Here is a 22,786-nt window from a genome sequence, read left to right on the forward strand (position 1 = left end):
ACCCTGGTGCAGCAGCCAAGCCTATACCATAGCACAGTAGTGGGCAGGAGGCGGGACCCAGGAGGCAGGACTCGGGAGCGGGTGAGCAGATTTTACCCTGTCATGTTGGGAGGAAGCGACATGACAATTTGGGAGCTACCTTATGCCTATTCCAGTGCCTCCAGCGTTAGGTTATGTCTCCGTGATGTTAGTGACATTACCTAGAGCTAAAGGCACTGACTAGTTACAGCTTTGTTTTGGAGTAGGGCTTATATTTGAAGCCTACTCCAAAAATCAAGCTAGGGCTTATTTTTGGAAACATAGGGTATATTCTATTGGGTAGAATAATTTCACTAAATGCAGATACTACTATGAGTGTGACAAAAAAAACTCATTTCATCTTGCTTTGCCTACAAGTAGTTACTGGCAATCCTTGGCTTTTCAATGTCTCACTAGTAATTACTCCCTTTCAGCCTCGCCATTTTTGGTAAAACAAAATACTCTAATTATTAAATACAAAATGGATACCAGACAAAACCAAACCATTATTAACGGTTGACTTTTTACAATATGGTCAAATGTTATCTGTACAAATACTAACTGGCACAATGCAGGTTTCAATATTGTAAATTATTTTTGTTTATTATTCGATGACACATCTTTTTTAAAGATTTTATGTGTGTTTCTCTTTTTATTTCTTTAGGTAACTTTGAAAATGAGTATGATGATGTCACAATCAAGATAATATTTGCTGTAGTGCAAACAATTGGATTTTTTAATTCAATTTGCAATCCTATTGTATATGCTTTTATGAATGAAAACTTTAAGAAAAACTTCTTGTCAGCTATATGTTTTTGTTTCATAAAAGATCCGTCTTCACCTTCAAGGAGACCTGGACATTCAGGTATCACTTTAACGCAGCAAAAAATAAGAGATAATACAATAAGTGACGATACTAGGAGGGAAGCTTTCAGTGATGGAAATATCGAAGTCAAATTTTTTGATCAGCCGGTTGCCAAAAGGACCACAAAAAGACATCTTCATTTGTTCACATCAGAACTCACTGTTCATTCTTGAACACAAAAAGCCAAATATACAATTCAACAGTTATGCCTATAAATAAAAAGTATGTATAAAAAATATAGAACAGACTGAAAATATTTACATTGAGCCGATGAGAACTTCTGAGCCATAACATTGTGTCCTTAATTATTTACCTGTACTTTAAGTTAGGTTTATATGCTTTAAATTATCTATTGTGATATATTATATTTGCAAATGATATTTCTAAGAATATTTATTATTCATTTTAATTATCATGGTTGCTCAACTCGAGTAACGAGTATAATAGAAATCAATGGGAAACTCGAGCATGTTTCCAACAGACCCTTCTAGGAGTAAAATTGCATAAATAAATGCAAAAAGAGCTCAAATGGGATGAGCACAGCACAAGGAAGATGCTTGGACACATCTCTAACTCCCATGTCGTTGCTGGTAACAATGTTGTTAGATCATTATGCCACTTTTAATGACTGACAATAAAACATACCAAACTGAAGATAACCTGGATTGTACAGGAACTTTTTTTTAGGAAACTGTCACATGGAGATTTTCCCAAACGTCACCGACTGTCATGGCAGCGTCGGGTTCTGTTCAGACTACAAATTCTGACACTTCACCTGATAACTCCTCTGGTTTCTGTGATCTACACAGGCAGACTCCAGCATTGACCTACTGAGTGCTAATTTATGAGCAGACTTGCAGGATTTAATCTCTGCTAGTCTGCTTTGATCATCTGCTCCCCTTCTATACATGCTGCCTAGATCCTTTCATCCATGCCAGCAAGAGTTTAACTTAGCTGGAATATGGAGGTGTACTGATCCAGGCTACCTGGTGTAATACCTATTGCTGTGTGCAGTTGTGCAGTAAACCCTTCTTGCATTTTTGTTGCTAACCTCCTGCTCTTGTTTTTCTCCTGAGTCTCTCTTTATCTAATCCCGCGTGTGTGCAGTGTGGCAGAGTTTTATTTTCTTGTTTGTCCTTATCTGTTTGCCATCTTACTCCTACCCCATATTCTTTGAGATAAAATGACTTGACAAATTTAAGAAGAAAAGCGCCTTCTCCACTCCTTGGGCTTTATTCACACTTATGACTGTATTGCAACTAAGCAAAAATGCTATGAAAAAGTTTTGGCACCCCTATTAATGTTAACCTTTTTTCTTTATAACAATTTGGGTTTTTGCAACAGCTATTTCAGTTTCATATATCTAATAACTGATGGACTGAGTAATATTTCTGGATTGATATGAGGTTTATTGTACTAACATAAAATGTGCAATCCGCATTTAAACAAAATTTGACCGGTGCAAAAGTATGGACACCCTTATCAATTTCTTGATTTGAACACTCCTAACTACTTTTTACTGACTTACTAAAGCACTAAATTGGTTTTATAACCTCATTGAGCTTTGAACTTCATAGGCAGGTGTATCCAATCATGAGAAAAGGTATTTAAGGTGGCCACTTGCAAGTTGTTCTCCTATTTGAATCTCCTATGAAGAGTGGCATCATGGGCTCCTCAAAACAACTCTCAAATTATCTGAAAACAAAGATTATTCAACATAGGTGTTCAGGGGAAGGATACAAAAAGTTGTCTCAGAGATTTAAACTGTCAGTTTCCACTGTGAGGAACATAGTAAGGAAATGGAAGAACACAGGTACAGTTCTTGATAAGCCTAGAAGTGGCAGGCCAAGAAAAATATCAGAAAGGCAGAGAAGAAGAATGGTGAGAACAGTCAAGGACAAGCCACAGACCACCTTCAAAGACCTGCAGCATCATCTTGCTGCAGATGGTGTCAATGTGCATCGGTCAACAATACAGCGCACTTTGCACAAGGAGAAGCTGTATGGGAGAGTGATGCGAAAGAAGCTGTTTCTGCAAGCACGCCACAAACCGAGTCGCCTGAGGTATGCAAAAGCACATTTGGACAAGCCAGTTACATTTTGGAAGAAGGTCCTGTGGACTGATGAAACAAAGATTGAGTTGATTGGTCATAAAAAAAGGCGTTATGCATGGAGGCAAAAAAAGACGGCATTCCAAGAAAAGCACTTGCTACCCACAGTAAAATTTGGTGGAGGTTGCATCATGCTTTGGGGCTGTGTGGCCAATGCAGTCACCGGTAATCTTGTTAAAGTTGAGGGTCGCATGGATTCAACTCAGTATCAGCAGATTCTTGACAATAATGTGCAAGAATCAGTGACGAAGTTGAAGTTATGCAGGGGATGGATATTTCAGCAAGACAATGATCCAAAACACCGCTCAAAATCTACTCAGGCATTCATGCAGAGGAACAATTATAATGTTCTGGAATGGCCATCCCAGTCCCCAGACCTGAATATCATTGAACATCTGTGGGATGATTTGAAGCGTGCTGTCCATGCTCGGCAACCATCAAACTTAACTGACCTGGAATTGTTTTGTAAACAGGAATGGTCAAATATACCTTCATCCAGGAACTCTTTAAAAGCTGCAGGAAGCGACTAGAGGCTGATATTTTAACAAAAGGAGGATCTACAAAATATTAATGTCACTTTTATGTTGAGGTGCCCATACTTTTGCACCGGTCAAATTTTGTTTAAATGCGGATTGCATATTTTCTGTTAGTACAATAAACCTCATTTCAATCCAGAAATATTACTCAGTCCATCAGTTATTAGATATATGAAACTGAAATAGCTGTTGCAAAAACCCAATTTGTTATAAAGAAAAAAGGTTAACATTAATAGGGGTGCCCAAACTTTTTCATATGACTGTAATGCTGAAAGAATTGACATGCTCCTCCTTTCAAAAATGTAGCAGTTTTACATTTCATTCAGAAAAAACTAGGAATTGTATGCATGAAAGCGATACATTTTTTTCAATTTTTAATGTGTGCGACTCCAAGACTGGTTATGACTATTCACTAAGGGTAAAGCCTATCAAAAATTGAAAGGAGGGAATGCAAAACACCCTGGAATAGAAGTAGAGCATGGCCTCAGAAAATATTTTTTCCCATTTGAAAGGAGTGGGACTCAGAGACTGGGTAAAGCATAGAGCAAGGGCTCGCAAAAATTAGAAAAAATATCTTTGTACCATGTTAGCTAGTAGAGATAAAAAAAAAATATTTATAAGAAATGAGAGTCCTCAGTGGTTGGTTCAGAATTTGTGTTATGCTGAGCCTGATGAAGAGACCCGAGTAGTCTCGAAAGCTTGCTATATATTACCATCTTTTCAGTTATCCATTAAAAGATATCAACCACTGAGGACTCTCAGTTGTTTTAAACAATTTTTTTTTTATCAAAAATTAGAAGGCACTCAAATACACCCTGGAACACATGTAGAGTAAGGCCTCAGAAAACAGGTACATTTAGAAGGAGTGGGACTTTTGTGGCCAACAATAAGGAATCTGAGATTCCTGGACAGGTCTCAGGGTACAATTTGGCCAAGAAGGACCTTCAGGCATCTGACTCCAATTGTGCACCTATAGCTGTGGAGTATGATAGCACTATATACCGTATTTTTCGCTTTATAAGACGCACTTTTGTTCCCTCCAATTTTGGGGGAAAGTAGGGGGTTCGTCTTATAATCCGAATATACGGGGGGGGGGTGTATATATATATATATACACACACACTACAGAGTCCAGGGGAGGTGGGGGCAGCTCTGTAGCTCTGCTGGGGGGCTTGTGAAAGCTGGGAGCGGCAGCGTTTGATCTCCTGCACCCCCTCATATAATATGCACAGCCGCTGTCCACCACCATGGTGCTGAAAGCGCACCACGGCGATGGGCTGGGGCAGCAGTGTATATTATATCTGCCTGCGCCCTCCTTTGATCGCACATGCTCCCTCCCCCTGTGTTAGCTATGGCCCCCATGCTGCTGCCCATAGTAAAATAATAAACTCTTTACTCACCTCCTCCAGCGTGTCTGCCCGGTCTCCCTCCTGCTGCTGTGATCATGCACGCAAAGATATCACTCTGCCATGCCGATCACATGACCGGCCGAGAACCAGGAAATGCAGGAGGCCGGAGCTCAACCCCGAGGAGGGGGACACTAGACAGAACAGTGCTGGAGAACCAGGAAATGCAGCAGGCCGGAGCTCAACCCCGAGGAGGGGGACACGAGACAGGACAGTGCTGGAGAAGGTAAGGAAAGAGTTTATTTTACTAAAAGCAGCAGCATGGGGCAATATCTAACACAGGGTGCTGTGTGTGTGCCAGCAATAGTGGGCCGTGTGCAGCCACAGTGGGCCGTGTGCAGCCACAGGGGGCCGTGTGCAGCCACAGGGGGACGTGTGCAGCCACATGGGGACGTGTGCAGCCACAGGGGGACGTGTGCAGCCACAGGGGGACGTGTGCAGCCACAGGGGGACGTGTGCAGCCACAGGGGGACGAGTGCAGCCACAGGGGGACGTGTGCAGCCACAGGGGGACGTGTGCAGCCACATGGGGACGTGTGCAGCCACATGGGGACGTGTGCAGCCACAAGGGGACGTGTGCAGCCACATGGGGACGTGTGCAGCCACATGGGGAGGTGTGCAGCCACATGGGGACGTGTGCAGCCACAGTGGGACGTGTGCAGCCACAGTGGGACGTGTGCAGCCACAGTGGGACGTGTGCAGCCACATGGGGCCGTGTGCCAGCCATAGGGGGCCGTGTGCATCCACAGGGGGTCGTGTGCAGCCACAGGGGGGCCGTGTGCAGCCGCATGGGGCCATGTGCCAGCCACATAGGGCCGTGTGCCAGCCACAGGGGGCAGTGTGCCAGCCACAGGGGGCCGTGTGCCAGCTACAGGGGGCCGTGTGCAGCCACAGGGGGCCGTGTGCCAGCCACAGTGGGTCGTGTGGCAGCCATAGGGGGCCGTGTGCATCCACAGGGGGTCGTGTGCAGCCACAGGGGGGCCGTGTGCAGCCGCATGGGGCCATGTGCCAGCCACATAGGGCCGTGTGCCAGCCACAGGGGGCAGTGTGCCAGCCACAGGGGGCCGTGTGCCAGCTACAGGGGGCCGTGTGCAGCCACAGGGGGCCGTGTGCCAGCCACAGTGGGTCGTGTGGCAGCCATAGGGGCCGTGTGCCAGCCATAGAGGATGTGTGCCAGCCATAGGGGACATGTGGTATCACTGGGGGACGTGTGTCAGCACAAAGGGGCTATATTCAATATAAGGTGGCCATATCCAGATTAGGAGGGCTAATTTTAGGATGGGGGGGCTATGAGGGACATATACCCTATATGATTTGTTAGACGGACACTGGCATTATAAGACGGACCCCATTTATTAAAAAATTCTCTATTCCTTCACCAAATTTGGGGGTGCGTCTTATAATCAGGTGCGTCTTATAAAGTGAAAAATACGGTAGGTAAATTAAATAAATTGTAACGAAAAGGAGAGAACTGTATCTGTACACTGCTGCTGTGTTTCACTGTCTGCTCAAGAGAAGACTTTTCTCTTGAACTATGATTTCCAACAATCCACTTGACTATATCATACCTATATCTGAACAAACAAACACTTAGGAAATTTAGGCATTTAAATTCAACCTCTATATTTGAAGACATGAAATATAGAAATTTCACAGCATTATGTGCTATTGGTACTGTTAAACTACCATGATCAGCTTCCAGGAGAAGGTAAGTTTTAAATAGGGCCCATGATGTTCTGCTTTTAGACTTCTCAAACACATACAGTAAAGTGCCACATACCAGAGGGGTACATTAAAAAAAAAAATGTGTAAATCGGTCAGCAACTGGTTGAGCAGCTGGCACGTTTTAATGAAAATATTCCATTTTAGTGACACTTCTTTTTAATATCTTTATTAATGACCCTGTAAGGAAATACAAAGTTCATTTGCAGGTTATTCTAGGCTCACCACAATATTTAGAGTCGGGACAGAAAGTAAAAATATAGGTTAGACCAAATGAACCTGTCTTTTTTCAAGCTCGTTAATGTTGAAAGTGATTTACTTTTCTTTATAATCTCTGGTTGACTTTTTCTGATCCCACCCTGTCTTTGTTGACTTGATTGACACCTCTGAATGGACTTGTTGTGGAACAGGCCCAAACCAAGCAATATGGCTCCAGCATTGGGAGTACAAAGAGATCAGCTGGTTGATTTTTAAATATTGTGCCACATCCTCTCCTGTAGTCATTCAAAGTTAAAAGTGTTGCATACAAACCCTCATGCCCAAATTGATATCATATTTTAGTTTCCTTTAGTTGTCTTCAAAACATTTCTTTAAACTACTTCTTTAAAAATGGTGTGTACTTGTCATGCCAGTTACTTGTGCATTCACTGGTACAATAAAGATACAGCTCTTTGCTATAATAGTTCTCCAAATATTTGGAACAATTTTTTGATGTTGCAAAATGAAATTACATTGAATTCTTTCTCTGAAGAGAGAATATACAATTTTCCTTTAAGCATCCTCAACAAGAACAAATACCACAAGGCCAATTACTAGAGTCAGGAGCTTGTTGAATACACAGCGGAGTCATAATGAGGTCTGCTAGAGATTCAGCCTTCAATCATAGAGTGCAAAGATAAAAAGCATATTTAAAGTCAAACAATTCCTTGAAAATTGCCGTGGCTTTATTTATTCTAGCTTTCTAATATTAAAATGTTTTATTGCAGAAATCCTTTTACAAGTTGCCAGTGTTCCCACATATGGTTGGCTCTATTAATGGATACAGAACCTACAATTAGTCTATCACTTATCAAAAAAGGAGAACAGAGAGCAGAAATGCTGATTACAAAATATATTTATTACATGTCAAGGTGCACAGTGCATACATAGAGAAGCAAAGTTCAAAATGGAAAGGAGAATGGGAGTGGTAGGTGTCAATCACAGACCCAGAAGATAGATGTTAGTTTCATATATGTAAAAAGTATATACATCCAAAACAAGGAACAGGTATGTTGTAAGTCAGATGACCAAATGTAATAAATCACCATAGAGTGGTTAAATAGAGTAACCAACCTGCTATACCATGTGGTGCCAGTTAACAATGAGGATAAGTAGGTAAAAATATCCCAATATGCAAAGTACAAAAATCATCAATGATAATTACCAGGTCTATGATAGGCAATAGGACCCCGACGCACGTTTTGCAGCCTCTAACAATTCTATGGCTGGTTTATCATGATCATGCCTATCACAGACCTGGTAATTATCATTGATGATTTTTGTACTTTGTATCTTGTGATGTTTTTTTCTACTTATCCTTAGTTAACTGGAGTGAGAGAAGAGAAAAAATCTTTCATCTCACCTTACCCTTTTGAAGATCTATTGCTTGGATACTGCAATGCCAAACAGTGATGTATAGTGAGATAGAAAAATTTCCAGCAACCAATCTTCTAAAAGTCCAGATCCTTTATTTTCAAAATTTTAAATCACAAGGATGGTAGTACAACAATACCAGACAGCCATGGTGTCAAAAAACAGACGCGTTTCGGAAGTTTTAGCCCTGAGTCATTGTTTTTGACTGTTGCAAGGACTAAAACTTCCAAATGCGTCTCATTATTGTTAACTGGCACCACATGGTCTAGCAGGTTGGTTACTTTATTTAACCACTCTATAGTGATTTATTACGTTTGGTCATCTGATTTACAACCTGCCTGTGTCTTGTTTTGGATGTAAATACTTTTTACATGTATGAAACTAACATCTTCTGGGTTTGTGGTTGACACCTACCACTCCCATTCTCCTTTCCATTTTAAACTTTGCTTCTCTATGTATGCACTGTGCACCTTGACTTGTAATAAATATATTTTGTAATCAGCATTTCTGCTCTCTGTTCTCATTTTTTGATTTGTTTATGATGAGCTGCTGGTAACCAATAGTGGGTTTACCCACTTTTGGGTTTCCTATTTCAAGTATTATCCTACGGAAATGATTAATTATATTAGTCAATCATTTAGCATCTCATTTGGTTGGTCAGTTTATAGGAATTGTTGATTATTTTCTTTTTAAACTTTGTTTTTCTTTCTTCTTTGTTAAAAACAATTTTAAAAATTCAATAAAAAGAATTGTGATCATAAGTATCGTTTTGAGAGTTCTGAGTAAGCACAAAACAGTCTGTAACTGAAAAAATGAGTAATTTAGAGTTCTAGTCTGTTCTAAAAAGGTCATCCACGTATCCTGTACAATATTATCCAATGCTGAACCATTATCCGGTAGACCTGCTAATTTTATTATGTTTTGTTTAATTCACTGTAAGTTTAATTCAGGAATGGAATTTCTTTTTGCAGTATTTAATGACTAACATCTATTGTCAATTTTACATGAACTTTATTCCATGTGTGAATAATTATCTTCAAAAGACTCAGTGGGATTCAAATTAATATATATATAAAAATATGCTACAAAGTATTCAAAGCAGTAATGCTAAATGAGACATAAAAAACATAAATAAGGAAATATTAAGGACTATACGTTGGAAATAATGATGCGCTCGTTTAATTCACAGCATAGGCAGAGCACACACAGTGCTATGCCACGGAGGTCATTGAGATGGCGAAACTATTTTTACTCTGTATTGGAAAATACTAAATAAATATGTTCTGGAAGCAGACTCTTTCACTAACAAGTAATAATGGCTTATGGCTCTAAATGCAATATATATTTTCTATTTGACTCAATTAACTTTTTAAAGAAGGATTGGCTAATGGTTTTCAAATAATTTGGCTCATCGTTTCAATGTGTATATCTTCTGTATTAGTTTATTGGTTCCAATTTGCCAGTAATAGGCATCTTTAGTAAAGTGGAGAGCTAATGTCATAATGCAGACGGCAGTAAAGATGTGATTTTTTTTTGGCAACAATATAGCTCGCAATTTGAACTTAAGTCTAAAAATCAGTCATATGAATCTGCAATGGGCAATTACGAGGCTTCCACCATCCCTCCTTGTCTCTATTTTCTTTCTGCTTTTCTATGAATCTGACAAACAGAAAATCGTGACATTAGCAAATCTTCGGGGAGTAATAAGGCACTGTACAGAGCTCCGTTGTGGAGAATCTATGGAGAAGCTGTTATAGTGGAAAGCTAATCATACATATAATTAATATTTACTAGAATGTTAGTTACTATTACCACTACTACTAATAATAATTCTCATGTGTTTAAATGAAATAACAATCAGCACAAAGAACACATAACTAAAAGAGATAAAGTGGATCAGGCAACATTTGAAATTGCCTGTTTGTTTTTTCCCAATAAATTCTCTATAAATGTAATGTCTCTTATTATTCTGTGGGGTCGCACTAGATTCCAAAGCATAATAAATTTAATATCTAAAAAATAATAAAAAAAAATCCCTACACTCACCTCACCACTCACCTTTTCGACCCCGCCGACCCTCATTGCCACCTATTTGGTCCTCATTACATCTTATAATCCCAATTATTTGTCCTGAAATCCTAGGTCTCTCACACTGAAACAGGACTTCAGGCTTTAAAATAGCCCAGGAAGTTTATACACAAGTGCTCGTAAGGTTATGACTTCACGAAATGAGCCATAACCTTATGTATGCATGTGCAGAACCATCCTGGGCTTCATCGAACCAGAAGTCCCAACTCAGTGTGAAAGGCATGGGGATTTCAGCTCAAGTAGTGGAGATCAGAAGATATGGCTAGGACCGGATGGCTGATGGTAAGGAGAGAAAGGGCTGAAGATGTGAGTCTATTAGGATTTTATATATTTTTTAACCTGTTGGTGGTCATTTACTAGAGATTAGAGAATAAATTCATGTGAAATTGAATTCTTTTTTAATTTTACAAAGATTCGTATCCACCAAAATGCAGACTTTTTGCAATCTGCTGCCACGAGGATTCTGCAAAATTGCTGTTGTTTCCCGACATTTTTTTTTACCCATAAAAAGCCAGTAAACTGTTAAACAGTAAAAAAAATCTTATACTCACTTCTTCAACCCTTCAGCTCTTCACTGCCACCTGTCCGATCGTCGTAACATCTTTGGAATAGTGAAACAGGGATTTCACTGCCACTGGCAATCTGAAGATGTGATGAGAACCGGATGGATGATGGTGAGAATTGGATGGGCATGAGAGGTTAGCAGTGAGGTGAGTATAAGGATTTTTAGCATTTTTTTACATATTACATTTATTATGCTCTGGGGTCTAGAAAGACACCAATGCATAGTAAAGGACATTACATTCACGCAATATAATTCTCCATGAATCAGATTTCAAGGTAAATAACTCGCAATCAAATGAATCTACGGTTTAGAAAAATGTAAACAAATGACCTACATTTTGCATTTTTTATTCGCTCATCTCAAATAACTATTACAAAGCTGCAAAGTAAACAATTGCCTAGAAAATGTAATTATTTCAAAAGCAACAATGTATTGATTTGTATCAAAGGTCAAACACAATAGTATTTTCCTAATAGTAAAAAATGACAAGATATAATTAGAGAAAAAGACAAGCATTGTGACATTTAGCCGGAGGCATAATTAGACGGAGAGTGGTTTTTGTTGTAACAAAATTGGAATTTATTGTCAATCTTTTAATTCTAAAGACTCTTAATCATCTGAAAGAAGGGCTCATTAATGCCTCATCTTGTTGATTCTTTTTGATTTATTAGGATTATTCTTATGTTATTAACCCAATATTTATTAAGTGATACTAATTATTATTCCTTTTTTTTTCTCTAGTCAGATCTAGCAACACTTTTGGCAAGAAATACCGTATATAGATCCCATATTGAACATTCATCCAATGTGAAGACTATATGAATGGATCTTATTATTCCGAGTTGATCAATTAAACCTTATTAAGGCTTGATAAATGGAAGTTGCTTTGTCATTTCAGGCAACACAAATTAAGGCTACAGCCACATATCCATTTCCGTTTTTACACCCATCAAAAATGAATTGTATTTCTCCCATGCATCATTCATTTTGCATTCATTATCCATCCATCTTGTACCCATTTTTTTGCCACTTAAGGGGGCTTTACACGCAACGATATCGCTAACGCTATGTCGTCGGCGTCACGGAATTTGTGACGCACATCAGCCGTTGTTAGCAACGTCATTGCGTGTGACACCTATGAGCGAGTGTTAACAATCAGAAATACTCACCTAATCATTGATCGTTGACACGTCATTCATTTCCCAAAAATTGTTGCTGGTGCTAGACGCAGGTTGTTCATCGTTCCTGAGGCAGCACACATCGCTACGTGTGACACCCTGGGAACGACGAACAACAACATACCTGTGTCCTGTCGGCAACAAGGTGGGCGTGTCGTTAATGTGGCTGGTCTCTGCCCCTCCACTTCTATTGGTGGGCCGCTGTGTGATATCCCTGTGATGCCGCACGAACCTCCCCCTTAAAAAAGAGGTTATTCGCCGCCCACAGCGACGTTGCTAGGAAGGTATGTGTGATGGGTCCTAGCAACAATGTGCGCCACGGGCAGCGATTCGCCCGTGACGCACAAACGACGGGGCCAGGTGCTTTCGGTAGTGACATTGCTAGCGATGTCGCTGCGTGTAAAGCGCCCTTTAGTTTTAAAAACAATGTAAATTATCCAAACTTTTTCTTTCAATTGACAAATAGCAATGAATCAGTTAAAAACAAATGAAAAATAGATGAAAAATGTATGTTTTCTTTGTTGCATCCATGTTTAACAAATCTCAATGGTTTTTAATGACAGAGTTTGATGTGTGAATAATTCTAGTAACCCCTTCACGACCGCGGGCAGTAAAATTACGTCATATTTTAACGTGACTTAACGACCAGGGACGTAATTTTACTGCCTAAACTTCATTTGATTGCCGTGGCCATAGCAACGGCTTTCAAATGATGTCCCCTGCTGTTTCTTACAGCAGGGGACCTTTGCTTGACCCCAGAGGGGTGGCATCGCCACCCCCCATAGGCGATCGATGTGATTGGCTGTTCAAATCGGAACCGCCAATCACATTGATCACGCTGTTTTCGGCAAAAAAAAATGCCAAAAATAGTGTGATCTTGTAAAATCCAGCTAGGACCGGGGCTGCAGCAGCTCCGATCATTGGCTGGAAGCAAGCAGACACCGTGGCCCCCCCCTGCAGCACTGATTGGAGCGATCGTGCTATGACGCGCAATCGCTCCAATCAGTGTGCAGTGGAGCGGTCTGATCTGCCGGTGGCCGCCCTCCCCAGGCCTGTGCTGGTCTGGGGACCCTCCCCCAACATGTCTGCAGCGTGCAGCACTGGCTGGTACTAGTGGTACCACGCCACCGCTGCTGCTGCCGCTGCTGTCACGTCACGGAGCAGGAGCGGTGAGTATTGTGCTCACCTTGCAGCACCTGCGCGCTTCCGTAATGGCCCCTGCTCGTGCCCCCCTGCGATCTGCCCCCCCGACATCCCGATCTGCCCCCCCGACATCTCTATTCTGCAGCTCCTCCGGTATCCCTCCTCCCCTGCTCTCTTGCAGCCCCTGCGCGCTCTTGTGATTTGCTCCTGCGCGCTCCCGTAATGGCCCCTGCCCGTGCCCCCCTGCGATCTTCCCCCCGCCATCCCGATCTGCCCCCCCGACATCCCGATCTGCCCCCCCACATCCCGATCTGCCCTCCGACATCCCGATCTGCCCCCAGACATCCCGGTCTGCCCCCAGACATCCCGGTCTGCCCCCAGACATCCCGATCTGCCCCCAGACATCCCGATCTGCCCCCAGACATCCCGGTCTGCCCCCAGACATCCCGGTCTGCCCCCAGACATCCCGGTCTGCCCCCAGACATCCCGGTCTGCCCCCAGACATCCCAATCTGCCGGCCTCCCCTGTGATCTCTATTCTGCAGCTCCTCCGGTATCTCCCTCCTCTGCTCTCCCCCTCTGCTCTCCCCCTCTGCTGTCCCCGTCCCCCTCTGCTGTCCCCCCGACGTCCTCTTACCTGTCTTCACCGGCCGATCACATCTGCCTCCATCGTTGGGTCCTTCTTCCTGGGTCTTCTGCTGAGCTGTCCAACTTCCTGCCTGCTGGCTGCTGCTGTAAAGCTGTTCCTTGCCTTCTGTTCCTCCTGCTAATCCTCTGGATACTGTGAGTATAACTTTTTTTTTTTCTTTTTTTCCTCTATCCCCTTTCTATTTTTACACCTCATGCGTCCGTGCGTCCCGCCGAGCGCTGATCAGGGATGCAGATAACGTATCTGCATCCCTGGTCAGTTTTCAGCGGGACTTTTTTTCCCGTATTCCCGACGCTTTTTGTATCGCATCTGTCCGTGCGTCCCGCCGAGCGCTGATCAGGGATGCATATAACGGATCGGCATACCTGCTCAATTTTTAACGTGACAAAAAGCATCGGGGATACGGAAAAAAAAGTCACGCCAAAAATTGAGCAGGGATGCCGATCCGTTATGTGCATCCCTGATCAGCGCTCGGCGGGACGCATGGACTGATGCAATACAAAAAGCGTCGGGGATACGGAAAAAAAAGTATTGCATCTGTCCGTGCGTCCCGCTGAGCGCGGATCAACATCCCTGCTCAATTTTTGGCGTGACTTTTTTTTTTTTTTTCCATATCCCCAGCGCTTTTTGTATCTCATCCGATCGTGCCTCCTGCAGCGGCTGATCAGTGCACCGCGTCTGTGCGTTTGAAAAGTCAAATGGCGTTCCTTGTCTTCTGAGCCCCGCCATGCGCCCAAACAATTGATTTCCACCACATGTGAGGTATCTGCGTACTCGGGAAAAATTGCACAATACGTTTTATGGTGCATTTTTTCCTGATACCGTTGTAAAAAGAAAAAAAAAAGCTACCTTGTTGCTGCAAAAATTTAAAAAAAAAAAATTAAAAAAAAATAAATAATTTTCACGGTTCAACGTTATCAACTTTCAGTGGAGCCCCTGGGGGTACAAGGGGCTCACTAAACATCTAGATAAATTCCTTGAGGGGTCTAGTTCCAAAATGGGGTAATTTGTGGGGGAGCTCCACTGTTTAGGCACCATGGGGGGGGTGTCTAAAAACGGGACATGGCGTCCGCTAATGATTCCAATCAATTTTGCTGTCAAATGGTGCCCTTCTCTGAGCCTCGCCATGCGCCCAACAATTACTTTCCACCACATGTGAGGTATCTGCGTACTCAGGAGAAAATGGACAATACGTTTTATGGTGCATTTTTTCCTGATACCCTTGTGAAAAAAAAGCTACCTAGTTGAAGCAACAGTTTTGTGGTAAAAAATTTTTTTTTTCTTTTCACGGCTCAACGTTATAAACTTCTGTGAAGCCCCCAGGTGTTCAAAGTGCTCACCAAACATCAAGAAAAATTATTTGAGGGCTCTAGTTTCCAAAATGGGGTCACTTGTGGGGGAGCTCCATTGTTTAGGCACCTCAGGGGGTCTTCAAACCTGACATGGCGTCCGCTAATGAGTGCAGCTAATTTTGCATTCAAATGGCGCTCCTTGCCTTCCGAGCACTGCCGTGTGTCCAAACATTTGATTTCCACCACATATGAGGTATCTGCGTACTCAGGAGAAAATGGATAATACATTTTATGTTGCATTTTTTCCCCGATACCCTTGTGAAAAAAAAAGCTACCTAGTTGAAGCAACAGTTTTGTGGTAAAAAATTTTTTTTTTCTTTTCACGGCTCAACGTTATAAACTTCTGTGAAGCCCCCAGGTGTTCAAAGTGCTCATCAAACATCTAGAATAAATATTTGAGGGCTCTAGTTTCCAAAATGGGGTCACTTGTGGGGGAGCTCCATTGTTTAGGCACCTCAGGGGGTCTTCAAACCCGACATGGCGTCCGCTAATGAGTGCAGCTAATTTTGTGTTCAAAAATTCAAATGGCGCTCCTTGCCTTTCGACCTCTGCCGTGCACCCAAACAATTGATTTTTACCCCATATGGGGTATCAGCGTACTCAGGAGAAAATGCACAATAAATTGTAGGGTGCACTTTCTCTTTTCTCCCTTGTAAAAATGAAAATTGTATGGCTAAAGTAACATTTTTGTGTTAAAAAGTAAAATTTTCATTTTTTCCTTCCACATTGCTTTGGTTCCTGTGACGCACCTAAAGGGTTAATAAACTTCTTGGATGTGGTTTTGAGCAGTGTGAGGGGTGCAGTTTTTAGAATGGGGTCACTTTTGGGTATTTTCTGTCACCTCGGCCTCTCAAAGTCACTTCAAATGTGATGTGGTCCCTAAAAAAAATATTTTGTAAATTTTGTTGGAAAAATTAGAAATTGCTGATGAAATTTGACCCCTTCTAACTTCCTAACGAAAAAAAAAATTCTTTCGAAAATTGCGCTGATGTAAAGTTGACAAGTGGGAAATGTTATTTAATAACTATTTTGTGTGACATATTTCTCAGATTTATGGGCATACATTTTCAAAGTTTGAAAATTGCGAAATTTTGCAAATTTTCGCACAATTTCCTAAATTTTCACAAATAAACGCAAAAAGTATCGGCCTAAATTTACCACTGTCAGGAAGTACAATATGTCACGAAAAAACAATGTCAGAATCGCCAGGATCCGTTGAAGCGTTCCAGAGTTATAACCTGTCAAAGTGACACTGGTCAGAATTGCAAAAAATGGCCCGGTCATTAGGGTGTTTTAGTGGCCGGGGGTGAAGGGGTTAATGCTCGCGGGTGTGAGCGGGTAGTGGACCCACTGGGCACACAGTACACTTGAGGGGGCTTTACTTTGGTGCACTCCCTGTATTCAACAGAGCCTCTCATGAGAGGGTGGATTTGGCTGCAGGTAGCAGCCAGGTGCCACTCAAGGAGACTCAGAGCTATAACAGCTCGCCCCAGGGATATTGACACTGACAGTCTCAGATATGGCAGGTGCAACCAGAATGGCTGATGAAGCAGGCACAGCCAGAATGTATGAATACAGCAGCAGGTATGGCAGATACAGCTGCTACAGAATGTTGCAGCAGTGGTTACAGCAAATTCAGCTGGTATGGATAAAGTGCAGCAGCTGAAATGTCAGGTACTGGAACACAGACTATTATTAGTGATACAGCACACAGCAATACAGCAGCACAAGGGAACGGAGAACTAGCAACACGTCTCTAAAGGATAGATCACATTGCCCAGGCGCCTCCCATAAGGGGAGGGTGCCTTAAAAAAACTGATGCTGCACAATAAACTTTTGTCTCAACTTTTACACCTGCCTTGGTTGCTGTTAGTTTATCTATAGCTATGCAAAAGTATCTAATGTTATAGTTGCACGGCATTTAGATGAAGCCTGTGCCACTGCCCCCATGGCTGATGTAATCCCCTGCAATGTGTAAAATGTATCTGGCAACTCACAAATTGTTCTAACTTTCTGGTTTCAGTGGCTTTCAAAAAAAAGCTAAAGATAGCTAATCTCAATACCTCACTTTCTACTGCACCCTCTGATCCCTAAACCCAGTAATCAACTTTTCATCTCTCCCTCCATCCTCCCCACCCATCTAACCTTCCCCTCACATATTTTCTTCCACATTTCACCCAGTGTCTCCAGACACACACGGCCACCTCACGGCCTTTCCTGCTCCCACCTACTAACACTCTCACTGCTTCTCCTCACTGCTGGAGATCTCTCTCCAAATCCTGGTCCTCCTCACCACATCCCCATTGTCACTTCAAACCCTCATCCACAATCTAACACAAATTTCCGCACCCTCTCAAACCTCATACCCATTCACCCAGCCCCCGATCCCCCAGTCCCACTAACAGGAGCTCTATGGAACGCTCGCTCTGTCTGCAACAAACTATCCTACATCCATGATCTTTTCATCACTAATAAACTCTCCTTCCTCGCCATCACTGAAACCTGGCTCACCCCCTCTGACACAGCCTCTCCTGCTGCACTTTCTTATGGCGGTCTCCAACTCTCTCACACCCCCCGCCCCAGCAACAAGCATGGTGGAGGAGTTGGTTTGCTCCTGTCCGACCAATGCTCCTTTACACCAATTCCACTACTACCCTCTGTTACTCTCCCATCTTTTGAGGTGCACTCCGTACGCATCTACGCCCCCTCCAACCTTCAACTGGCTGTCATTTACCGCCCTCCAGGGCCAGCCACTGCCTTTTTTTGATCATTTCCACACCTGGCTACTACACTTCCTTTCCACCGACATCCCCACCATCATTATGGGTGATTTCAATATACCCATTGACACTTCCCACTCATCTGTCTCCAAACTTCTAACACTCGCTTCCTCCTTCGGCCTCACCCAATGGTCTTCTGCAGCTACTCACAAAGATGGCCACACACTGGACCTCATCTTCACTCGCCTCTGTTCCCTATCTAACCTCTCTAACTTGCCTCTTCCCCTGTCTGACCACAACCTACTCACATTCTCTTCCCTCTCTTCGCCAAGTACGCAACCCCCCCTCCACAAACTTTCACACCCTCGCAGAAATATCAAACACATTGATTTACACGCCCTTTCTCAGTCCCTTCTCCCTCTCACAGACATTGCATTTCTACACGATGCAGATCCTGCTGCAACTTTATACAACACTACAATCTATGCAGCTCTCGAATCAGCTGCCCCCCTCACACACACCAAAACCTGCACAATCAACAGGCAACCCTGGCACATGAGGCAGACTAAAGAACTAAGACGGGCTTCCAGAATTGCTGAGTGCAGATGGAAAAGGTCTCATTCCACTGAGCACTTCATTGCATATAAAGAGTCCCTGACCACTTTCAAGTCAACACTCACTGCTGCAAAACAAACCTACTTCTCATCCCTCATATCCTCTCTCTCTCCCAACCCTAAACAGCTATTCAACACTTTCAATTCTCTCCTCCATCTTCCAGCACCACCTCCCTCTCCTCTCCGCTGAAGATTTTGCCTCTTTCTTCAAGCAGAAGATTGACAACATCAGAGCAAGCTTTGGCCCACAATCACTACAGCCACTTCTCACAACTACTCAGTCTTCTCCCTCCAAATCCAGCTTCTCCGCCATGACAGAAAACAATTTTTCCACTCTACTCTCAAGATCACATATAACAATCTGTGCTCTGGACCCGCTCCCATCGCACCTCATCCCCAACATCACCTCAGTCCTCATCCCAGCCCTAACCCATCTCTTCAATCTATCACTAACAACTGGTGTATTCCCTTCATGCTTTAAACATGAATCTATTACACCCATCCTCAAAAAGCCCTCCCTTGACCCATCCTCTGTGTCAAACTATCGCCCCATATCCCGTCTCCCCTATGCCTCAAAACTACTAGAACAGCATGTCCATCTTGAACTGTCCTCATACCTCTCATCCTGCTCCCTCTTTGAAAAGCTACAATCTGGCTTCTGACCGCATCATTCCACTGAAAGTGCCCTAACTAAAGTCACTAATGACCTACTAACCACCAAAGCCAAGCGACACTACTCTATCCTCCTCCTACTGGACCTGTCCTCTGCTTTCCACACAGTAGACCATTCCCTCCTACTACAGATTCTCTCATCTCTGGGCATCACAGACTTGGCCCCATCTTGGATTTCTTCATACCTAACCGACCGAGCTTTCAGCGTCTCCCATTCTCACACCACTTCCTCATCTCGCCCCCTATCTGTTGGTGTCCCCCAAGGCTCAGTTCTTGGACCCCTGCTGTTCTCCATCTACACCTTCGGCATGGGACAGCTCATAGAGTCCCATGGTTTCCAGTATCATCTCTATGCCGATGACACACAGATCTACCTCTCTGGACCTGACATTACCTCTCTACTAACCAAAATCCCACAATATCTGTCTGCTATTTCATCCTTCTTCTCTGCGCGATTCCTAAAACTTAACATGGACAAAGCAGAGTTCATTGTCTTTCCCCCTCCTCACTCATCTCCTCCAACAAGCCTTTCCATCAAACTTGATGGTTACTCACTCTCCCCAGTCTCACAAGCACGTTGCCTTGGAGTAACCCTCGACTCTGCTCTATCCTTCAAACCACACATCCAAGCCCTATGCCGATTACAACTCAAAAATATCTCCCGGATCCGTGCTTTCCTTAACCAAGAATCAGCAAAAACATTAGTGCATGCCCTCATCATCTCCCGTCTTGACTGCTGCAATCTCCTGTGCTCTTTGGCCTCCCTTCCAACACTCTTGCACCCCTCCAATCTATCCTAAACTCTGCGGCCCGCCTAATCCACCTCTCCCCTCGCTACTCCCCAGCCTCGCCACTCTGCCAATCCCTTCACTGGCTTCCCATCACCCAACGACTCCAGTTCAAAACATTAACAATGACATACAAAGCCATACACAACCTGTCTCCCCCCTAGATCTGTGACCTAGTCTCCCGTTACCTACCTGCACGCAACCTCAGATCCTCACAAGATCTCCTTGTCTGCTCCTCTCTTATCTCCTCTTCCCACAATCGCGTACAAGATTTTTCCCGTGCATCCCCCATACTCTGGAATGCTCTACACCTCAGCACATCAGACTCTCACCTACCGTGGAAAGCTTCAAGAGGAACCTCAAGACCCACCTCTTCCAACAAGCCTACAACCTACAATAGCCCTCAGTCCAGTAGACCACTGCGCAACCAGCTCTGTCCTCACCTATTGTATCATCACCCATTCCCTGTAGACTATGAGCCCTCGCGGGCAGGGTCCTCTCTCCTCCTATACCAGTCTGTTTTGTACTGTTAATGATTGTTGTACGTATACCCTCTTTCACTTGTAAAGCGCCATGGGATAAATGACATAATAATAAATAATAATAATAATCTAGTTTTTCAGGGCTGCCGCACTACATGGTCAGATAGGTCATGAGCAATGCTTTTGTTCCTCCCGCTTTCTGTCGATGTACAACTAATGGATGTATATTGCCTGAACACCTTCTTTATTATTATTTATGCTGCTGCAGACTACAAAGGAGTTAATTAAGATGGCTACGCACAAAAAAAAAAAAAAAGCGGCAATAATTTAAAAAAATCTAATAAATTGTATTGCATTAAAGATAAAAGCATGTTAACAAGAAAAAGAGACCAAGGGAATTTCAGGTATATGAAAACAACCATGGGTGGTGGGTGGGTAAAGTCTTAGGGGTACTTTGCACACTACGACATCGCTAGCCGATGCTTGCGATGCCGAGCGCGATAGTCCCCGCCCCCGTCGCAGCAGCCATATCTTGGGATTGCTGCCGTAGCGAACATTATCGCTACGGCAGCTTCACATGCACTCACCTGCCCTGCAACGTCGCTCTGGCTGGCAAACCGCCTCCTTCCTAAGGGTGCGGGTCGTGCGGCATCACAGTGACGTCACACGGCAGGCGGCCAATTGAAGCAGAGGGGCGGAGATGAGCGGGACATAAACATCTCGCCCACCTCCTTCCTTCCGCATTGCAGACGGGACGCAGGTAAGGTGATGTTCCTCACTCCTGCGGCTTCACACACAGCGATGTGTGCTGCCTGCTGGAACGAGGAACAACATTGTACCGTCGCTGTTGAAAAATTATGGAAATGTCAGACCCTACACCGATCATACGATAACGACGCTTTTGCGCTCGTTAATCGTATGTAAAAGGATTCACATACTGTGATGTCGACAGTGACGCCGGATGTGCGTCGCTTTCGATTTGACCCCACCGACATCGCACGTGCGATGTCGCAACGTGCAAAGTACCCCTTAAGGTTTTAAATCACATGGCTGACATGGAGAAAACCTTTGTGAATGTGGAGTATAATACACCAGTAAAAAGCTAAGTAGCTGTTGAAGATAGACTACTGCATATGTACAGAAGTATACTGTATATTGGAAGCACCACCAACAAGTAATATACAGTGCCTACAAGTAGTATTCAACCCCCTGCAGATTTAGCAGGTTTACACATTCGGAATTAACTTGGCATTGTGACATTTGGACTGTAGATCAGCCTGGAAGTGTGAAATGCACTGCAGCAAAAAAGAATGTTATTTCTTTTTTTTTTTTTTTTTAAATTGTGAAAAGTTTATTCAGAGGGTCATTTATTATTCAACCCCTCATACCACCAGAATTCTGTTTGGTTCCCCTAAAGTATTAAGAAGTATTTCAGGCACAAAGAACAATGAGCTTCACATGTTTGGATTAATTATCTCTTTTTCCAGCCTTTTCTGACTAATTAAGACCCTCCCCAAACTTGTGAACAGCACTCATACTTGGTCAACATGGGAAAGACAAAGGAGCATTCCAAGGCCATCAGAGACAAGATCGTGGAGGGTCACAAGGCTGGCAAGGGGTACAAAACCCTTTCCAAGGAGTTGGGCTTACCTGTCTCCACTGTTGGGAGCATCATCCGGAAGTGGAAGGCTTATGGAACTACTGTTAGCCTTCCACAGCCTGGACAGCCTTTGAAAGTTTCCACCCGTGCCGAGGCCAGGCTTGTCCGAAGAGTCAAGGCTAACCCAAGGACAAGGAAGGAGCTCCAGGAAGATCTCATGGCAGTGGGGACATTGGTTTCAGTCAATACCATAAGTAACGTACTCCCCCGCAATGGTCTCCGTTCCAGACGAGCCCGTAAGGTACCTTTACTTTCAAAGCGTCATGTCAAGGCTCATCTACAGTTTGCTCATGATCACTTGGAGGACTGTGAGACAGACTGGTTCAAGGTTCTCTGGTCTGATGAGACCAAGATCGAGATCTTTGGTGTCAACCACACACGTGACGTTTGGAGACTGGATGGCACTGCATACGACCCCCAGAATACCATCCCTACAGTCAAGCATGGTGGTGGCAGCATCATGCTGTGGGGCTGTTTCTCAGCCAAGGGGCCTGGCCATCTGGTCCGCATCCATGGGAAGATGGATAGCACGGCCTACCTGGAGATTTTGGCCAGGAACCTCCACTCCTCCATCAAGGATCTTAAGAT

The 22,786-nt window shown here is 43.5% G+C and overlaps 1 protein-coding gene across 1 annotated transcript in view; it reads left to right on the top strand.

Annotated features, from left to right (window-relative positions):
- QRFPR (pyroglutamylated RFamide peptide receptor) overlaps positions 1-2,042 on the top strand; it is a 248,931-nt gene extending 246,889 nt beyond the window's left edge. The window contains exon 6 of the mRNA XM_075336325.1: positions 683-2,042. Within this exon, the coding sequence (XP_075192440.1) occupies positions 683-1,056 (374 nt within the window). The 3' untranslated portion in view covers positions 1,057-2,042. The remainder of the gene's footprint in view (positions 1-682) is intronic.
- The last annotated feature ends 20,744 nt before the right edge of the window (positions 2,043-22,786 follow it).

Source organism: Anomaloglossus baeobatrachus, chromosome 1 (genome assembly GCF_048569485.1).
Source record: "Anomaloglossus baeobatrachus isolate aAnoBae1 chromosome 1, aAnoBae1.hap1, whole genome shotgun sequence".
Classification (NCBI taxonomy): Eukaryota; Metazoa; Chordata; class Amphibia; order Anura; family Aromobatidae; genus Anomaloglossus; species Anomaloglossus baeobatrachus.